Below are 17,270 nucleotides of genomic sequence, written 5' to 3'. Positions count from 1 at the left end.
AAAATGCAAAGGACTACAATAAGGAAGCAAAGTGGATACATGACTTTGAGAAAAGCATTGGCAACAAACAAATGCAAGTATTAGAAATAACAACTGAGACGGTCAAAAATCGAGTTAAAAAGGTAAAGAATTGGACATCACCTGGAAAGGACCAATTACATGGTTTCTGGCTCAAATATCTGACCAGTTTACATGCAATATTGGCCAGGCAACTGAATGAAATTTTACAAAAGGGCCAAATTGATGAATGGTTGACAACTGGAAAAACATACTTGATTCAGAAAGATGCAACTAAAGGAACAACACCTGAAAACTACAGACCAATAACATGCTTGCCAACAACCTTCAAATTACTCACAGGCATTATTGCAGATAACATGATGGATTATTTGGAAACAAACAACATCTTGCCAGTAGAGCAAAAAGGCAACAAAAGAAGGAGCAGGGGCACAAAAGATCAGCTCCTAATCGATAAGATGATATTAGAAAATTGTAAGAACAGAAAAATGAACTTGAATATGGTCTGGATTGATTACAAAAAGGCATTTGACTCACTGCCACATAGTTGGATCATAAAATGCTTAGAAACAACTGGCATTAGCAAAAATATTACATCCTTTACTGAAAAGGCGATGAAACAATGGAGAACTGAGTTGGCAGTAGGGAATGAGATCTACGGAATGGTTAATATCAAGCGAGGAATATTCCAGGGTGATTCACTTTCACCTCTTCTCTTCATCATCGCAATCATCCCACTATCAGTAATCTTTAAAAAAATGAAATTAGGCTACCAAACAGCCAAAGAAGCTGAAAAAAATTCTCATTTATTATATATGGATGATTTGAAACTCTATGGAAAGTCAGAAATAGAAATATAGAACAATTCTGTTGTTGCGAATAATAATAATAATGCTATTTTTGAATTGTCTCTTTCCCTCCCTTATCCTCGTCCCAGCCCAGAATTGGAGAGGAAGAACCCTTTTCAAGAGCGGAAAGACCAGAGTGAAGAAAAGAGAGACCAACAACTTGAAGGAGGTGAGTGGGGGGGACCAGCTGGAGAGGGGGAGGAAGAGGAGGAGGTGAAGGAGGAGGAATGAAGGAGCAGAAAAGGCAGAAGATAAGTAAGAGACTGGGGGAAGTCTCATCCCTGTCTTGGACTAGAAGACCTCCAAGGACCCTTACCACCCTAAGATTCTAGAATTCTGGACTTTGGATGGTGGGAGACCCCTCCCTCTCCAGCTGAGATCGATGGAGGAAACTCCCGAGGGGGCTCTGCAGAGGGGGTCGAGGGAGGCTCCAGTGGGAGAGAAATGCCTGGCAGAGCTTCAGCCGGACCTGTGGGGGCTCCATTTGGGGGGCCTTGGAGCCGGACTCTTACTCACCTGGATGAACCGCATAGCAGGAGACGTTGGTTCCTTCCAGCCGGTTGGCCAATTCTCTTGCGTGGAGAATGTTGGCTAGTTTGCTGCTGGCATATGTATGTAGGGCCTTCTGCATTCCCTCCACCGGTTTGTGGATGGTCCGAAAATCGATCTCCCCAAAGCTGTGGGCATTTGAGGTCAGAATTACGATCCTGCTCGGGGCGCAGCGCTTCAGCCGGTCCAGGAGCAGGTGGGTCAGCAGGAAGTGGGCCAAGTGGTTGACCTGGAAGGCCTGGTCAAAGCCATCAGCCGTTGGACCATCCTTAAGGATTCCTGCCAGAAAAGTAAGTGGATTACAGGTCCTCAGCTTATCACCACAACCAAGGTCTCGAAATCCCAGGGGTCACAGGAGTGACCTGTTTTATAACCGTCATGCCCTGCTGCAACCATAATGGGCAGACTCCATCACGGTCACAAGTCAAGGACTACCCATAAAGCTTTCAGGTTGGTCTAATGTAGTGATGGTGAATCTTTTCAGCACTGAGTTCTGAAACTGGAAATGCGCGCACGCGCCAGAGCCCAAAAACCCGTAGACCAGCCAGAATAGTAGCTGGCAATGGACCATGTGCCCACAGAGAAGGCTCTGTATGCCACCTCTGGCACGCGTGCCCTAGGCTCCCCATCACAGGTCTAGTAGTTAAGCCTAGAAAATGGGAGACCATGAGTTCGAATCTTACCTTAGGCAGGAAAGCTGGCTAGATGTTTTTGGGCCAGTCTTTCTCCCTCTCTCTCTCCCTCCCTCCCTCTTTCTCAGACCAACCCACCTCACAGGGTTAGAGAAATCCCAGGCAACCCCCTCCCCCAATATTCTCCCCTTCCTCGCCCAGAGACCCTGGGGAGGGTCTGCTCTGCCCCCACCTGCGTTGTTGATGAGGATGTCCAGACGGGGCTCCGATTCTAAGAAGGTCTGTGCAAAAGCTCGCACGGAGTCCAGGCTGCCCAGATCCAGGATCATCAGGATCACCTCCGAGTTCCCACTTTCCTGGAAAAGGAGCAGAGGGAATCCTGAGCCTCGGGATCGAGTACGGCTTCAAAGTTGGATCCCGACTGACTCACCTTCTGTGTAGGTCCGCTCACCTCCCGTCAATCTCCCTGGGTGGTGCGTAATAAAACAATGCAGGCAATCCTCGACTTATAACCATTCATTTAGCGAACATTCAATGAACGATGCCAATGAAAAAAAAGTGATTTATGACCGGTCCTCACACTTGTGGTCATGGCAACATCTCCAGGGATCATGTGATCAAAGTTCGGGCCCTTGGCAACCAGCGTCATTTGTGATGATGGTGGTGACATCCCCAGGGTTTGTGATCATCCCAAGAGCAAAATCAATCGGTGGAGCTGGATTTACTTAACAACCGATGAAGAATGGCGATTAAGATGGATAATGAAAATCCTACAAAATACTTCCAGGAATGCGGCTGCCCCGAAAAATATGGAGTCCCCTGAATAGAACTCAGACAGGCCAAGTGGGGAATCGCTGAGAGCCTGCAACGCGACTCAGGCTCATCGGAACTCTTACATTTAGGAGCTGGAACAGTAGAGTGTACAATGGGCCAGAACACACAATTGTAGTTGATTAATCACAGTAGAGAGTGGGGGCTCCTGCCTGAGGCAATCTGCGCTATGATTGGTTGCTGTGGTGTAAAGGGGGAGTTTCCCTTTTTTCCCGCCTTTTTCCTCTGTGGGCTCTGAATGTTGTTTCATTTACCTCATGATGCCCCTGTGTTGCTGACTCTCTTGTCTCCCATGGATATAGGTGTTAAATATATTCATTTATATAAAACTACAAGTTTGTGCCAGTCTCCCTGATTTCATTTAGACAGTTGCTGCGTAGTTCCCAGACCCAGATCCAACAAAACTACTTCCAGGAATGCGGCTGCCCCCCCAAAATATGGAGCCCCCTGAACAGACCCAGGACAGGCCAAGGAGGGAATGGCCGAGAGCCTGCATTGCAACTGAGGCTCATTGGAACTGTTGGGAGATTGTATTGAGTAACAGTAAAGTGTATAGTGATAGTTGATTAGTTGGAGAGTGCTGGGTCCTGCATGAGGCAATCTGCGCTAGGATTGGTTGCTGTGGGTGTAAAGGAGGCGTTTCCCTTTTTTCCCGCCTTCTTCCTCTGTGGGCTTTGAATGCTGTTTGATTTACCTCATGATGTTCCTGTGATCCTGACTATCTTGGCTGCTGTAGATCTAGAGGTTAAACGTATTCATTTATATAATAAAACCACTTCCAGGAATGCCCTGAAAAATATGGAGCCCCCTGAACAGACCCAGGACAGGCCGGGACAGAATTCAACGCAAAGCTCTTTAAGTGGGGAACGGCGGAGAGTCCGCAACGCGACTGGGCTACATTAGAACTGTTGGGAGATTGAATTGAGTAGCTGCAATAGTAAAGTATATAGTGGTAGTTGATTGGTTGGAGAGTGCTGGCTCCTGCATGAGGCAATCTAAGCTATGATTGGTTGCTGGGGTATAAAGGGGGAGTTTTCCTTTTTCCCCGCCTTTTTCCTCGGTGGGCTCTGTTTACTGTTTAGTTTACCTCATGATATGCCTGTTTTTCTGATTATTTTGTCTGTTGTAAATATAAATGTTAAATATATTTATTTATATATAACTATAAGTTTTGTGTCAGTGTCTCTGATTTCATTTGGACAGTTGCCTGATCCAGTTCCAACAAGATCCACTTCCAGGAATGCGGTTGCCCCAAAAATTTAGAAGCCCCCTGAATAGAACCAGGACAGGCCAAGTAGGGAATGGCCGAGAGCCTGCAATGCGACTGAGGCTCATCGGAACTGTTGGGATTTTGAACGGAGAGAAGCACGGCAGCTGCTTACCCGTCGGATGTCATACACAGCCGATTCTCCTCTCGCTTTGTCGCGGCAGGCCAGAATGACACGGGCGCCTCTCTGGGCCAGATCCACCGCTGTGACCTTCCCGATCCCTGTATTTCCCCCTACGAAAGGTCAGAGAGAGGATTCACTGAGCTCACACAGCCTTTGATGGGGATCCAGGGGTTGGACCTGCATTTGTGTGCCTGTAGTTTTTGTGGTGTTGCTGTTCAAGGTTCCGACTGACGAACCCAAGCAAGCAAGCACTGTCGAGAAGGTCCAATCGCTTAATGCAAAACTTTGTTGAGTACATCATTTTGGCACAGATGAAAAGAAAACCAACTCTGATTAATTCCCGCACAAGCCAGAATAGAATAGAATAGAACAGAACATATTGGAATGAAGAATAGAATAGAATAGAATAGAATAATAGAATTCTTTATTGGCCAAGTGTGATTGGACACACAAGGAATTTGTCTTCGGTGCATAAGCTCTCAGTGTACATAAAAGCTATATAAGTGATAAATCATGATCATAATCATCATAAATACATTCATCATGAATCCTAAGATACAACACTTGGTGATAGTCATAGGATACTAAATAAGCAATAAACATAAATCGTACTAGGAAACTAAAGAAAACAATATATATCGTAAAGATACAAGCGACAAAGTTATAGTCATAAGTAGAAAAGGAAATAGGTAATAGGAAGGATGAGAAGAATAATAGTAATAGAGTCGTAGTAAATAGTTTGACATTGTTGTGGGAATGAGCTGTTCTAGCAGAGGGATGGCATGGGGAGAAAACTGTCCCTAGTTGTTCTGGTGTGCAATGCCCTATAATGTCATTTTGAGAGTAGAAGTTGAAACAATTTATTTCCAGGATGTGAGGGGTCTGTAGCAAGGGAAGCCGCCTGAAGGTCCCTGAAGCTTCCGGAGGGCTTAAACTGACCCTACAAGCAAACCGGAAGTCCATTCCCAAACTTCCGCTTTGCCCATAGCGACGGTTTTCTGCACTCCGGAGGCTTCAAGGAAGCTCCTGAAGCCTCCGGAGGGCCTCTGAGGGGCGGGGGAGGTTCTTTTCGCCCTCCCCAAGCTCCTATAAAGCCTCTGGAGCCTGGGGAGGGCAAAAAAATGGCTTTAAAAAAGGCTGAACTCAGCTGGCCAGCGGGCGCATGCATGCTGGCCAGCTGACAGCGGAACGCCTCGCGTGCCCTGACAAACTTTCGCCATCCCGACCCTAGTTTGTAGTAGAATTTTACCAGAAAAGAAACTTCACAAAATTAGGTTAACAACTCTTCATCACCCCCCCCCCCACTTCCCACTTTGTCCTCCCTATAGCAAAGGAGTGGGGGGGGGTGTGGAGAGAAGCATCTGCCAATCCCAGCTTTTTCCACCTCTTTCAACAAACCTGCATTTCTAGCCAGCTTTGACCTTCGGTCCCCTTCTTTCCATTTCCGTATCTTAAGAAAACAATCCGCCCAAGAATTGTGTCATCTGGACCGCATCCATTTCGGTATCTCTTGCAATGGTTATTTCCCTGGTCAATCACCTCGGACTTTGATGCATTCCATCAATAAACTCACTGCAGAATTTGTTCTGCATGCACAAGTTGTTCTTCGCTTACAATTGCTCATTCACAGACCGGTTCAGGTTACAAGGGCACTGGAAAAAAGTGATGTACGACTGGTTCCTTGCACTTACGACCGTCATAGCATCTCCATAGTCACATGATCCAAATTCAACACCTCCTGGAACCGGTTTGTGTTTACATCCAAGGCTCACCATTGGTGACTGGCTTCTGACGAGCAAAATCCAAGGGAGAAACCCGATTCGGTTAACGACTGCAATGATTTACTTAACAACCATGGAGGGGGGGGGAGATAATAAAATCAAGCATGATGCACTTAAGAACTGCCTTGTTGAGATTCGACAGGTAGTTCTCCAGCTGGACAGGTGTGGGAGATGTGGGCTCCTAAGAGTCTCACATGAACCCTGCCTGACAAACCATCTCCGAAGATTCTTTTGAATCAGAGCCCCCCCACTGGAGGTGGGGCTGAAGAAGGGCAGCATCTCATCTGACCCTGAGAGAAGCAACAGATCTCTCGCGGGTTAGAGATTTGCCTATGAATAGGAGTTGGGATGGCAGCCTTCATGGCTGACAAGATGCGGGCCTTTTTGTCAAAATAAGTTTGGAACAGGCGGAGACCGGGAGAGATAAAAGTCCTGGTAAGAGAATTTAACTAACCCACAACTGTAAATTAAATCTGGAAAAGGGGGAATAAATATTACTATATTACCATACATGGACGCTGCACGGCCCCTCCCTGGCTAGGGAATAAATAGAAGGAAAAGTGGTGGTCGTAGGAGACAACAGTTCGTATTTCTGAAGATTTTGCCCATTGTATTTCGTGCCGCAAAGACTGCTTGCCAGAAGGTAATTTGCAGCCTTTCGGCAGCCTTGCAATCATTACAAGGAACCATTGAGGTCTGTTACTGCTGTGAACTCCTTGAAGGACTCTTGACTGGAGTTTTTGGTGAGTGTGAATGCACAAGAGGGAAATAAAGGGGTTCGCAAGGAGTCTGTTTCTCGTATCTGCCAAGGCTGGGTCAAGGACAGAAGTTAAACATTAATTCCGTGCTGTGTTTTCTCCATTTGTCAGTTTTCTCCATTTGTTAATTAATCAGCAAAGAGTCCATCGGTTTCTTCTGCTTGTTTGGTTGCCCTGGAGTCTGAGTTTTCCTTCTTTCTCTTTCGCTCCCTTCCTCCTTCTGTGATTGGGGATCTACTGGTGCTCGCTTGGAATTAGGCTGTAGAGGATCCTAAGGATTGGCTCCCCTCCCCGCTCAATGTTAGGGTAAAGCCCTTGGGATAAGAGGAGCCGGTCATTCCCCGAATATCTTCTTCCCAGTCCTGGTGAGGTTCACCCCATCCCTTGCCAGGGGCCCTTCGTGGAGGTCATGCAGACCAGGGTCTCCCGAGGACGCCTCTCTTTAAGCCAGCGCTTCCTTTCTGGAATGCTTTGCTGAGGGTCTCTTGCTGGAGCAGGAGGGATGGACTAGAGGACCTCCAAGGTCCCTTCCGACTCTCTTGTTCTGGTCATCCTTCCGACGCTCCCCTTGGCTGGTCCAAGCGGGGGTCTCCGGCAGCCCAGCCCAGCCCTCCTTTTCCCCCTGCGCTTCCGCACCTTCCCTCCCTTCCTCCCTTCCTCCCTCCCTTCCTTCCTTCCTGGCTGGCCGAGGTCCGAGGAAGCCCCGGGGACGGCTGGCCTCTGCGGAGCCTCCTGGCTCAGTCCTGACCCGCTTTGTCCCCCGAGGGGCTTTTTCTGGCCGGACTTTCTCGGTTGCGCCTGAAGCGCCTTCGGCTCAAGCTGGACCGGGATGGGGCAGAACCTCCGCGGAGAAACCTGGGTTGGGGTCGCCTTTCCCCCCGCGTCTCCCGTGGACCTTCGCGCTGCGCTTTTGCTCCGGGACTTTGATCTGCGCGGAGCCCCTGAGGTGGGAGGGGGGCTTATGGAAGGGGGGATGAGAGAGAGAGAAAGAAAGAGAGGGAGAGAAAGGAGGAGGGGGGCTTATGGAAGGGAGGATGAGAGAGAGAGAGAAAGAAAAAGAGAGGGAGAGAAAGGAGGAAAGGAAGGAAGGAAGGAAGGAAGGAAGGAAGGAAGGAAGGAAGAAAGAAAGAAAGAAAGAAAGAAAGAAAGAAAGAGGGGCACTGCCCCCCACCCAGCTGACCTGTGATGAGCACCGTTTTGCCCCGCAGGCTGACCGTGTTCCGGCACCAGGTGGCCGCCCCGAACTTGTAGTAAAGCAGCGCGTAGAGCCCCAGGAGCAGCGCCACTCCGGCCCCCAGCGCCCCCGCCGCCTCCATGGCCCGATCCCCGGCGCGGCCTCGCCAGCTGACCCCGCGGACCGCCTGCGCTCGCTTCCTTTTCCCTGGGACGGCCCCTGCCCCGCCCCCGCGTGGGACAGCCTCGATCACACGCAGCGCTGCCACCCTCTCGCCCTCCCGTCGGCCCCTCCTCCTGGCCTCTCCTGGTGGTCTTCCATCCTGCGTCCGAAGGGGAAGGTCCCCTGGCCGCCAGCAACCTGCAACCCCCTCGCCCTCCCGGGCTAGGAAAGGAGGGAGGAAGGAAAGAAAGAAGAAGGAAAGAAGAAGGATAAAAGGAGGGTGATAGGAATGAAAAGGAAAGAGGAGAGGGAGGGAGGAAAGGTAATAGGAATGGGAAGGTAGGAAGAAGGGAAAGATGGAAAGAAGGAAAGGAAAGAAGGAAAGGAAGGTGATAGGAATGGGAAGGAAGGAAGGAAAGGAGAGAGGGGCGGAAGGAAGGAAAGAAAGAAGGAAAGAAGGAGGGTGATAGGAAGGAAGGAAGAAGAGTGGGAGGGAGGGAGGAAGGGAGGAAAGAAAGAAGGAAAGGAAGGTGATAGGAATGGGAAGGAAGGAAGGAAAGAAAGACGGAAAGGAGGAAAGGAAAGAAGGAAAGAAATGTGATAGGAATGGAAAGGCAGGAAAGAAGGAAAGAAAGAAAGAAAGATGATCGGAATGGGTTAGGGTTAGGGTTAGGAAGGAAGGAAAGGAAAGAGGGAAGGAAGGAAAGAAATAAGGAAAGAAGGGGGTGATAGGAAGGAAGAAGAGTGGGAGGGAGGGAGGAAGGGAGGGAGGAAAGAAAGAAAGAAAGATGATAGGAGTGGGAAGAAAAGAAGGAAGGAAAGAAGGAAGGAAGGTGATAGGAATGGGAAGGAAGGAAAGAAAGACGAAAAGGAGGAACAGAAAGAAGGAAAGGAAAGGAAAGAAGGAAAGAAAGGTGATAGGAATGGAAAGGTGGGAAAGAAGGAAAGATGATCAGAATGGGAAGAAGGAAAGGAGAGAGGGAAGGAAGGAAGGAAAGAAGGAAAGAAGGAGGGTGATAGGAAGGAAGGAAGAAATGTGGGAGGGAGGGAGGGAGGAAAGAAAGAAAGAAATAAAGTTCTTAGGAATGGGAAGGAAAGAAGGAAGGAAAGGAAAGAAGGAAGGAAGGTGATAGTAATGGGAAGGAAGGAAGGTGTTCTTCACAGCCTTCGCAAGCAATGAGAAACCACTTACTCACAAGTTTTAAATCAGGGCAGGAAGAGTCTTTGTTCCCGTTGGATAGACAGAGCCCCAAATAGTTCGTCCCAAATGGAGGCCTTTCCCCCTCTGACGCAGGGCGCAATGGAACTCCAGGTGAAAATAATAATAAAATAATCCCCTTCCATGATTAAGCCCAGAAGAAGCAGTTCCTGTCCCCGCACCCCCCCACCCCCCCACCCCTTGAGGCAGATGTCAGGCTTGGAAGCCATGGGTGTGGGGGTGCGGGGGTGGGGGGGCTGGGCCTCAAGCCTGCCACACATTCAAACCTAGTTCCTATGGGAAACTGGGAAGGGGGACGGTGTGGAGCTTGGGAGATGGGTAGCCATAATAACATTCCTTCTCAGAAAGTCAAGGTCACCTCATCCCTGCAACTGATGCGGATGGGAGGAATCTTCATCCGTGGCAGTAGAATGTTTAGAATGTTTAGAATGTTTATTATAATTTATAGGCCGCCCTTTTCCCTGAGGGGACTCAGGGCGGCTTACAAAACACGGGGAAGGGGGTAAAAAGACAAAAAACATAAGACAATACATAATATTAAAAATAGAGCACAACATTCATTCATCATTCGGGAGGGGACAAACTAACATTTTTCATCCCCAGGCCTGACGGGATAGCCAGATCTTAAGGGCCGTGCGGAAGGCCTGGGCGGTGGTGAGGGTGCGGATCTCCACGGGGAGATTGTTCCATAGCGTCGGAGCTGCAACTGAGAAGGCTCTCCTCCGCGTAGTCGCCAGTCGGCACTGACTGGCGGATGGAATTCGGAGGAGGCCAGCTCTATGCGATCTGATGGGACGAAGGGAGGTAATTGGCAGAAGGCGGTCTCTCAAATAGCCAGATCCACTACCATGGAGCGCTTTGTGAGTGGTAAGTAGGACCTTGAAGTGCACCCGGAGATCAACAGGTAGCCAGTGCAGCTCACGGAGGATCGGTGTTATGTGGGCGAACCGTGGTGCGCCCACGATCACTCGCGCAGCCGCATTCTGGACTAGCTGAAGTCGCCGGATGCTCTTCAAGGGCAGCCCCATGTAGAGCACATTGCAGTATTCCAGCCTAGAGGTCACAAGGGCACGAGTGACTGTTGTGAGAGCCTCCCGGTTCAGGTAGGGTCGCAACTGGCGCACCAGGCGAACCTGGGCAAATGCCCCCCTGGTCACAGCTGACAAATGATGGTCAAAACTCAGCTGTGGATCCAGGAGGACTCCCAAGTTGCGGACCCTGTCTGAGGGGTATAAATTTTGTCCCCCCAGCCTGATTGATGGAACATTAACCAAATTATTGGGAGGAAAACACAACAGCCACTCGGTCTTTTCCGGGTTGAGCACCAGTTTGTTAGCTCTCATCCAGTCTTTGACAGCCTCAAGGCCCCGGTTCATCACTTCCACCGCTTCATTGAGTTGGCACGGGGTGGACAGATACAACTGTGTATCGTCCGCATACTGATGGTATTTTATCCCGTGCCTCCGAATGATCTCGCCCAGCGGTTTCATGTATATGTTAAATAGCAGGGGGGATAAGACCGAGCCCTGCGGCACCCCACAAGTAAGGGGCCTCGGGGACGATCTCTGCCCCCCCACCAACACCGACTGCGACCTGTCCGAGAGGTAGGAGGAGAACCACTGCAAAACAGTGCCGCCCACCCCCACCTCCCACAGTCGTCGCAGAAGGATACCATGGTCGATGGTATCGAAAGCCGCTGAGAGGTCAAGGAGAACCAGGATGGACGCATGGCCTCCATCTCTGGCTCTCCAGAGATCATCGGTCAATGCGACCAAAGTGGTTTCTGTGCTGTAGCCGGGCCTGAAGCCAGACTGGAAGGGGTCAAGGTAGTTAGCTTCCTCCAAGGTACGCTGAAGCTGGAAGGCCACCACCTTCTCAACAACCTTCCCCACAAAGGGGAGGTTGGAGACTGGATGGTAGTTGTTAAGAACTGCTGGATCCAAGGACGGTTTCTTCAGGAGGGGTCTCACCACCGCCGCCTTCAGCGCGGTGGGGAGGTGGCCCTCCCGAAGAGAGGTGGTAACAACCGCCTGGATCCAGCCTCGTGTCACCTCACTGCTGTTGGCAACCAGCCAGGAGGGACACGGGTCCAGTATACAGGTGGAGGCACTCACAGCTCGCATAGCCTTGTCCACATCCCCGGAGGCAACATCCTGAAACTCAACCCAGAGATGGTCTGCCAGATCATTCCCCTGTGTCTCGGCTGGATCTGCAGGAGTGGAGTCCAGGTCCGATCGAAACCGAGCAACTTTGTCCGCCAAGAACTGTACATACTCCTCAGCCTTACCCTGTAAGGGGTTCTCCGTCTCCCTCCTATTTAGGAGGGAGCGGGTTATCCTAAACAGGGCGGCTGGGCGGGACTCGGCGGACGCTACCAAGGAGGCAATGTGTGATCTTTTGGCTGTTCTTAGAGCCCAAACATACTCCTTGGTGCAAGATGTCAACAGTGCCCGGCTCGACTCGGACCTATCGGACCTCCACAGGTGCTCTAGGCGTCTCCTCCGGCGCTTTATCTCACGGAGCTCCTCGGTGAACCAAGGAGGCCTCCGTGGGCCGCTGACCCGGAGGGGCCGTAGTGGCGCAATCCGGTCCAGAGACTCTGATGCTGCCGAGTGCCAGGCAGCAGCAAGAGTCTCCGCCGAACTGTGGGCGAGAGCATCTGGAATAACCCCAAGCTCCGTCTGGAACCTTACTGGGTCCATAAGTCGCCTGGGGCGGAACCACCTGGTCGGTTCCTCCTCCCTACGGTGGGGGTTTGGCCTCCGGAAGTCTAGCCTCAGTAGGCAGTGGTCTGACCACGACAGGGGAATGATCTCATTTCCCCTCAGACCAAGATCATAACTCCACTGCTCCGAGAGGAATACGAGGTCGAGTGTGTGACCCGCTGAGTGGGTTGGGCCTCGAATTACCTGGGTCAAGCCCATGGCTGTCATGGAAGCCATGAACTCCTGCGCTCCATCAGAGTGTTCACCGAGCGAAGGCAAATTGAAGTCCCCCAGAACCATAAGCCTAGGGAACTCAACTGCCAGTAGCTGATTGGACCCTGGGATGGACTTGTGGGTGTGGGGGGCAAGATCTTCAGCTTTCAACTGGGTGGGAAAACCTGCAAGCTTTCAGATTTGGGGTTTTCCCAGATGTGCCAACTTGTGGCTCTCTTCATCAATTGGCGCCTTGAGGAACTTCTCGCCTCGAGCTATTATTTCATAGAGGATGGTGCTACGTGGAACCCTGACAGCAGATTCAGTGCCTCTTTTTCCCCAGCGGGGAGATTCCGTTGGCACCTCATTGAAATTTTGGGCTTGGACCCCCTAGAACTCCACTGCCTGGGGCCAGACTGATTGTTCACAAAACTATCCACTACAACATCCTACCGGTCAATGACTACTTTGGCTTCGACCGCAATAACACAAGAGCAACAACAGATACAAACTCAATGTAAACAGTCCCAAAGTTGATTGCAGAAAATATGACTTCGGCAACAGAGAGGTCAACGCCTGGAATGCCCTACCTGACCCTGGGGTGACATCCTCAAACCCCCCCCAACACTTTCACCTTAAACCGATGACTGTCAACCTCACCCCATTCTTAAGAGGTCTGTGAGGGCTGTGAATAAGGGCACCCTCGTGCCCCCCATCCCTGTCCTACCGTCCCCATTTATTCCTACCCATTTCATTGATACTCATGATTATTCTTATACCTGTAAGTGATTTGCAAATCAAATAAAAATAAATAAATAAATAAATAAACAAACAGTCCTTTTCCTCCTCCTCCACCTCCTCTCTCCCCTCCTCCCGGCAACCCCCCCTCTTCTAACACTGGTGGAGAAAAGAGAGACCGACAACTTGATGGGTTTTTTTCTTTATTTAACAGATTCTTATGCCCAACGTTGGGCAACCACTGTCTAACACTGATGGTGTTCCCTAGTTGGGTCATGAGATGTCTGCAAGGAAACCAGCCAGCTCAGAGAGAACCAAGGTTCCCACAGTCCTCCTCCTCCTCCTCTTCCTCTTGGAAGCCCCCCATCCCCCTTCTAGCCCTGAGGATGTTCCCTAGTTGGGTCGTGAAACGCCTGCAAGGAAGCCACCAAACTTGGAGAGCACCAAGGACCCCCCTCTAATCTTGCGCATGTGCAAGATTAGAGATGGCTGCCAGGCGTTTTCGCTCTGAACGAATCAGGCGAAAAACGCTGAAAAACTTTTAGAAAACAACTCTGCACCTCTCGGAAAGGGGTCCCTGGGGATGTCCGGAATTCAGGGGACCCGAGGAATCCAGACCTTTGGGGGGGGGGGTCGCCACTTCTAGGCGGCGGTGTTTTCCAGCAATTTCAGCGATTCCATTCGACCTGCTGAGCCTTTGGGGGCTTCGTTCGACTACCATCGCCCCAGAGAGGGGGGAGCGAGCTGGACTATTATTGGGACTGGACAAACTGGGCGGCTGGCTTTGCCTGGCGTCGCAGCAGCCCTTCCGGACGGCCCTCCCTCCCTGCTTCGCCCCGCTTCCTTGCCAACGCTGCCTCTTTCCTCCTCCGTTCCTTGCCTGGCTTGGCTGCTCTCCTGGCGCGATTTCTCCTCTGCCCACCCTCGCTGTTGTGGGCTCTCCTCCCATGTCTTCTGCCTGGCATCTGGCTCTCCCCTGCTTTGGTCTCTCAACACCTGGCCTCCTCTGGCCACGGCCTCTGGGCTTCTGGACTCGCTGGCGCAGCCCCATCTGGCTTTGACTATTACCATCATTACCATCATTATCATCATTATCAGCCGCCATTGCCCTTGGGGTATCATCTTGGATAGCGCCCGCTCAAGTCATCTCATTGAAGGCACGCTGGACTCTGGATGGGTGGGGGCACTTACAACGAGTGCGGAGGCCCTCGGACTTGTCGGTAACATCTATAGTCTGCTCCTTGGTTTGCTCCTTGGTACGTCTGTCCAACGGAGGGAGCGACGGAAGATGGCAGAAGTACAAGGGGGGGACTTAATGTTTCTAATGTACACCCCCTCTTTCACGATCCACCTCGGCCACCCCGGACTTTAGACTCTGGACCCTTTGTTATACCTTTCCAAGAATGAGGTATACCATCTGCCTACCACCTGTATACCACTTGTATACCACTGTTGGTGCTCAGCTATCTGAAATTTTAAGAACTATCTGCACAGTTATTAATCTATACTTGCGCAGTGCGCCATAAATCTTTAGGAATGCGGTGTGAATGGTATTTTAGACATTTTATTAAGATTTATAGGCCGCCCTTCTCCCTGAGGGGACTCAGGGCGGCTTACAATCACAGGGAGGGGGGTGCGATATCAAAAGACAAACAGTAAGTGAACAAAATAAAATAATAAAACACAACTTGCATTCAACAGTCAACACTCGGGCGGGTAAATTGGGAACCTATCCCCAGGCCTGATGGGAGAGCCAGGTCTTAAGGGCTGTGCGGAAGGTCTGGATGGTGGTGAGGGTACGAATCTCGGCGGGGAGATCGTTCCATAGGGTCGGAGCTGCAACAGAAAAGGCTCTCCTCCGTGTAGTCGCCAGTCGGCATTGACTGGCAGATGGGATTCGGAGGAGGCCCAGTCTGTGCGATCTAATCGGTCGGAGGGAGGTAATCGGCAGAAGGCGGTCTCTCAAGTACCCAGATCCACTACCATGGAGTGCTTTAAAGGTGGTCATCAGTACCCTGAAGCGCATGCCTGATTGATGACTGTACCCACTTTTTAACTTTATTATTGTTGTATTTTTTGTGTTTTAATTGACCTATGTGGGGAATGCATGGATGAGTGGCTGTGTTTCTGTGAGAGGATGATTGATTCGAAGGGCCTGTCGGGAAACGCGGGGGCTATGGGGGTGGGTGGAGGGACTACGGACACGGGAGTGGGCCAGAGCATTACGGTCTTAACAGGGAGGGGCAGATATGGCAGGGACTTTAGGGTGGGCCATTACCGGGGAAGGAGGGCTCGCTACGTTACAGAGATCCCTCCTTCCGGCCCTACGAGTCCCACTCCAAGGCCAGATGGCGCGAGTAATCAGGACCCTGGTCTCAGGCTGCTGTCGCTAAATGCCAGGTCTGTAGTTCACAAGGCTCCCCTCGTCCGGGACCTAATTTTAGACGAGAGGGCAGACCTGGCATGTATTACTGAAATCTGGCTGGGCCCGGAGGGAGGAGTCCCCCTCGTAGAGATGTGCCCAGAGGGTTTTCAGGTGCTTCATCAGCCGCGACCCCAAGAAAGGGGTGGGGGTGTGGCTATTGTTATCCGAGAGTCTCTAGTACCTCGTAGGATCCCTGCTCCGGAGCTTGTCGGGTGTGAGTCCTTGCTGGTGAAGTTGGACCTCAAGGGTCAAGTGGGCTTGCTGTTAACGTACCTGCCTCCCAACAGCGTTGCAGCAGCCCTCCCCTCGTTCCTCGAGTCAGTAGCTGAGCTGGCAATTGAGTTTCCCAGGCTTATGGTTCTGGGGGATTTCAATTTGCCTTCGCTCGGTGAACACTCTGATGGAGCTCAGGAGTTCATGGCTTCCATGACAGCCATGGGCTTGACCCAAGTAATTCGGGGCCCGACTCACTCGGCGGGTCACATGCTCGACCTCGTATTCCTCTCGGAGCAGTGGAGTTGTGACCTTGGTCTGAGGGGTAGTGAGACCTTACCCCTGTCATGGTCAGACCACTACCTACTGAGGCTTGACTTTCGGAGACCAAACCCCCACTGTAGGGAGGAGGAACCGACCAGGTGGTTCCGCCCCAGGCGACTTATGGACCCGTTGGGTTTTCAGACGGAGCTTGGGGTTATTCCTGATACTCTCGCCCGCAGTCCGGCGGAGACTCTGGTTGCTGCTTGGAATTCAGCAGCGACAGAGGCTCTTAACCGGATTGCGCCTTTACGGCCGATCCGAGGCAGTGGATCCAGGAGGGCCCCTTGGTTTACTGAGGAACTCCGGGAGATGAAGCGCCGAAAGAGACGCCTAGAGCACCGATGGAGATCCAGTAAGTCCGAGTCGGACCGAGCACTTTTAACATCCAGCATCAGAGTCTACATCCGGGCAATTAGGACCTCAAAAAGAACATACATTGCCTCTCTGATTGCTTCCGCTGAGTCACACCCAGCCGCCTTGTTCAGGATAACCCGCTCCCTCCTAAACAGGAGGGATGCGAGCGATCCTTTGCAAGGCAGAGCTGAGGACTACGTCCAATTCCTCGCGGATAAAGTTGCTCGGCTTCGGACGGACCTGGACTCCAATTACGCAGAGCCAGCTGAGGCACCAGGGGAGAATCTGGATGGACATCACCGGATTGATTTTCAGGCTGTTACCCCTGAGGACGTGGACAAGGCCATGGGAGCCGTAAGTGCCTCCACATGTGTACTGGACCCGTGTCCCTCCTGGCTGGTTGCTAACAGCAGGGAGGTGACACGGGGCTGGATCCAGGCGGTTATTACCACCTCCCTTCGGGAGGGGTTCTTTCCCCCCGCTTTAAAGGCGGCGGTGGTGAGACCCCTCCTGAAGAAGCCATCTTTGGATCCAACCGTTTTAAACAACTATCGTCCAGTGTCCAACCTGCCCTTCGTGGGGAAGGTTGTTGAGAAAGTGGTGGCCTTTCAGCTCCGGCGGTCCTTGGAGGAAACCGATTATCTAGATCCCTACCAGTCGGGATTTAGGCCTGGCTACTGCACGGAAACCGCTTTGGTCGCGCTGACCGATGATCTCTGGAGAGCCAGGGATGGAGGTTATGCCTCCGTCCTAGTGCTCCTTGACCTCTCAGCCGCCTTCGATACCATCGACCATGGTATCCTTCTGCGACGACTGCGGGAGGTGGGGGTGGGAGGCACTGTTCTACGGTGGTTCTCCTCTTACCTCTCGGACAGGTCACAGTCAGTGTTGGTCGGAGGGCAGAGATCGACCCCTAGGCCCCTGAATTATGGGGT

At 51.4% G+C, this 17,270-nt stretch overlaps 1 protein-coding gene across 4 annotated transcripts in view; it reads right to left on the bottom strand.

Moving 5' to 3' along the window:
- LOC116507325 (dehydrogenase/reductase SDR family member 13-like) overlaps positions 1-17,270 on the bottom strand; it is a 134,133-nt gene that overhangs the window by 3,847 nt on the left and 113,016 nt on the right. For 2 of the 4 annotated variants that reach the window (XM_032215380.1, XM_032215381.1), the window contains exons 2-4: positions 4,261-4,379; positions 2,280-2,403; positions 1,383-1,694 (exon numbers count right to left, since the gene is read on the bottom strand). In XM_032215380.1, the coding sequence (XP_032071271.1) occupies positions 1,383-1,694; positions 2,280-2,403; positions 4,261-4,379 (555 nt within the window). Of the gene's footprint in view, positions 1-1,382; positions 1,695-2,279; positions 2,404-4,260; positions 4,380-5,667; positions 5,691-7,988; positions 8,183-17,270 lie in introns of those variants that run through there. The other 2 variants (XM_032215378.1, XM_032215382.1) reach the window with 2 other exon arrangements.

This window comes from Thamnophis elegans, chromosome 4 (assembly GCF_009769535.1).
Source record: "Thamnophis elegans isolate rThaEle1 chromosome 4, rThaEle1.pri, whole genome shotgun sequence".
NCBI lineage: Eukaryota > Metazoa > Chordata > Lepidosauria > Squamata > Colubridae > Thamnophis > Thamnophis elegans.
The sequence above is the reverse complement of the archived record's forward strand: the minus strand, read 5'-3'. Positions and strand labels throughout refer to the sequence as shown.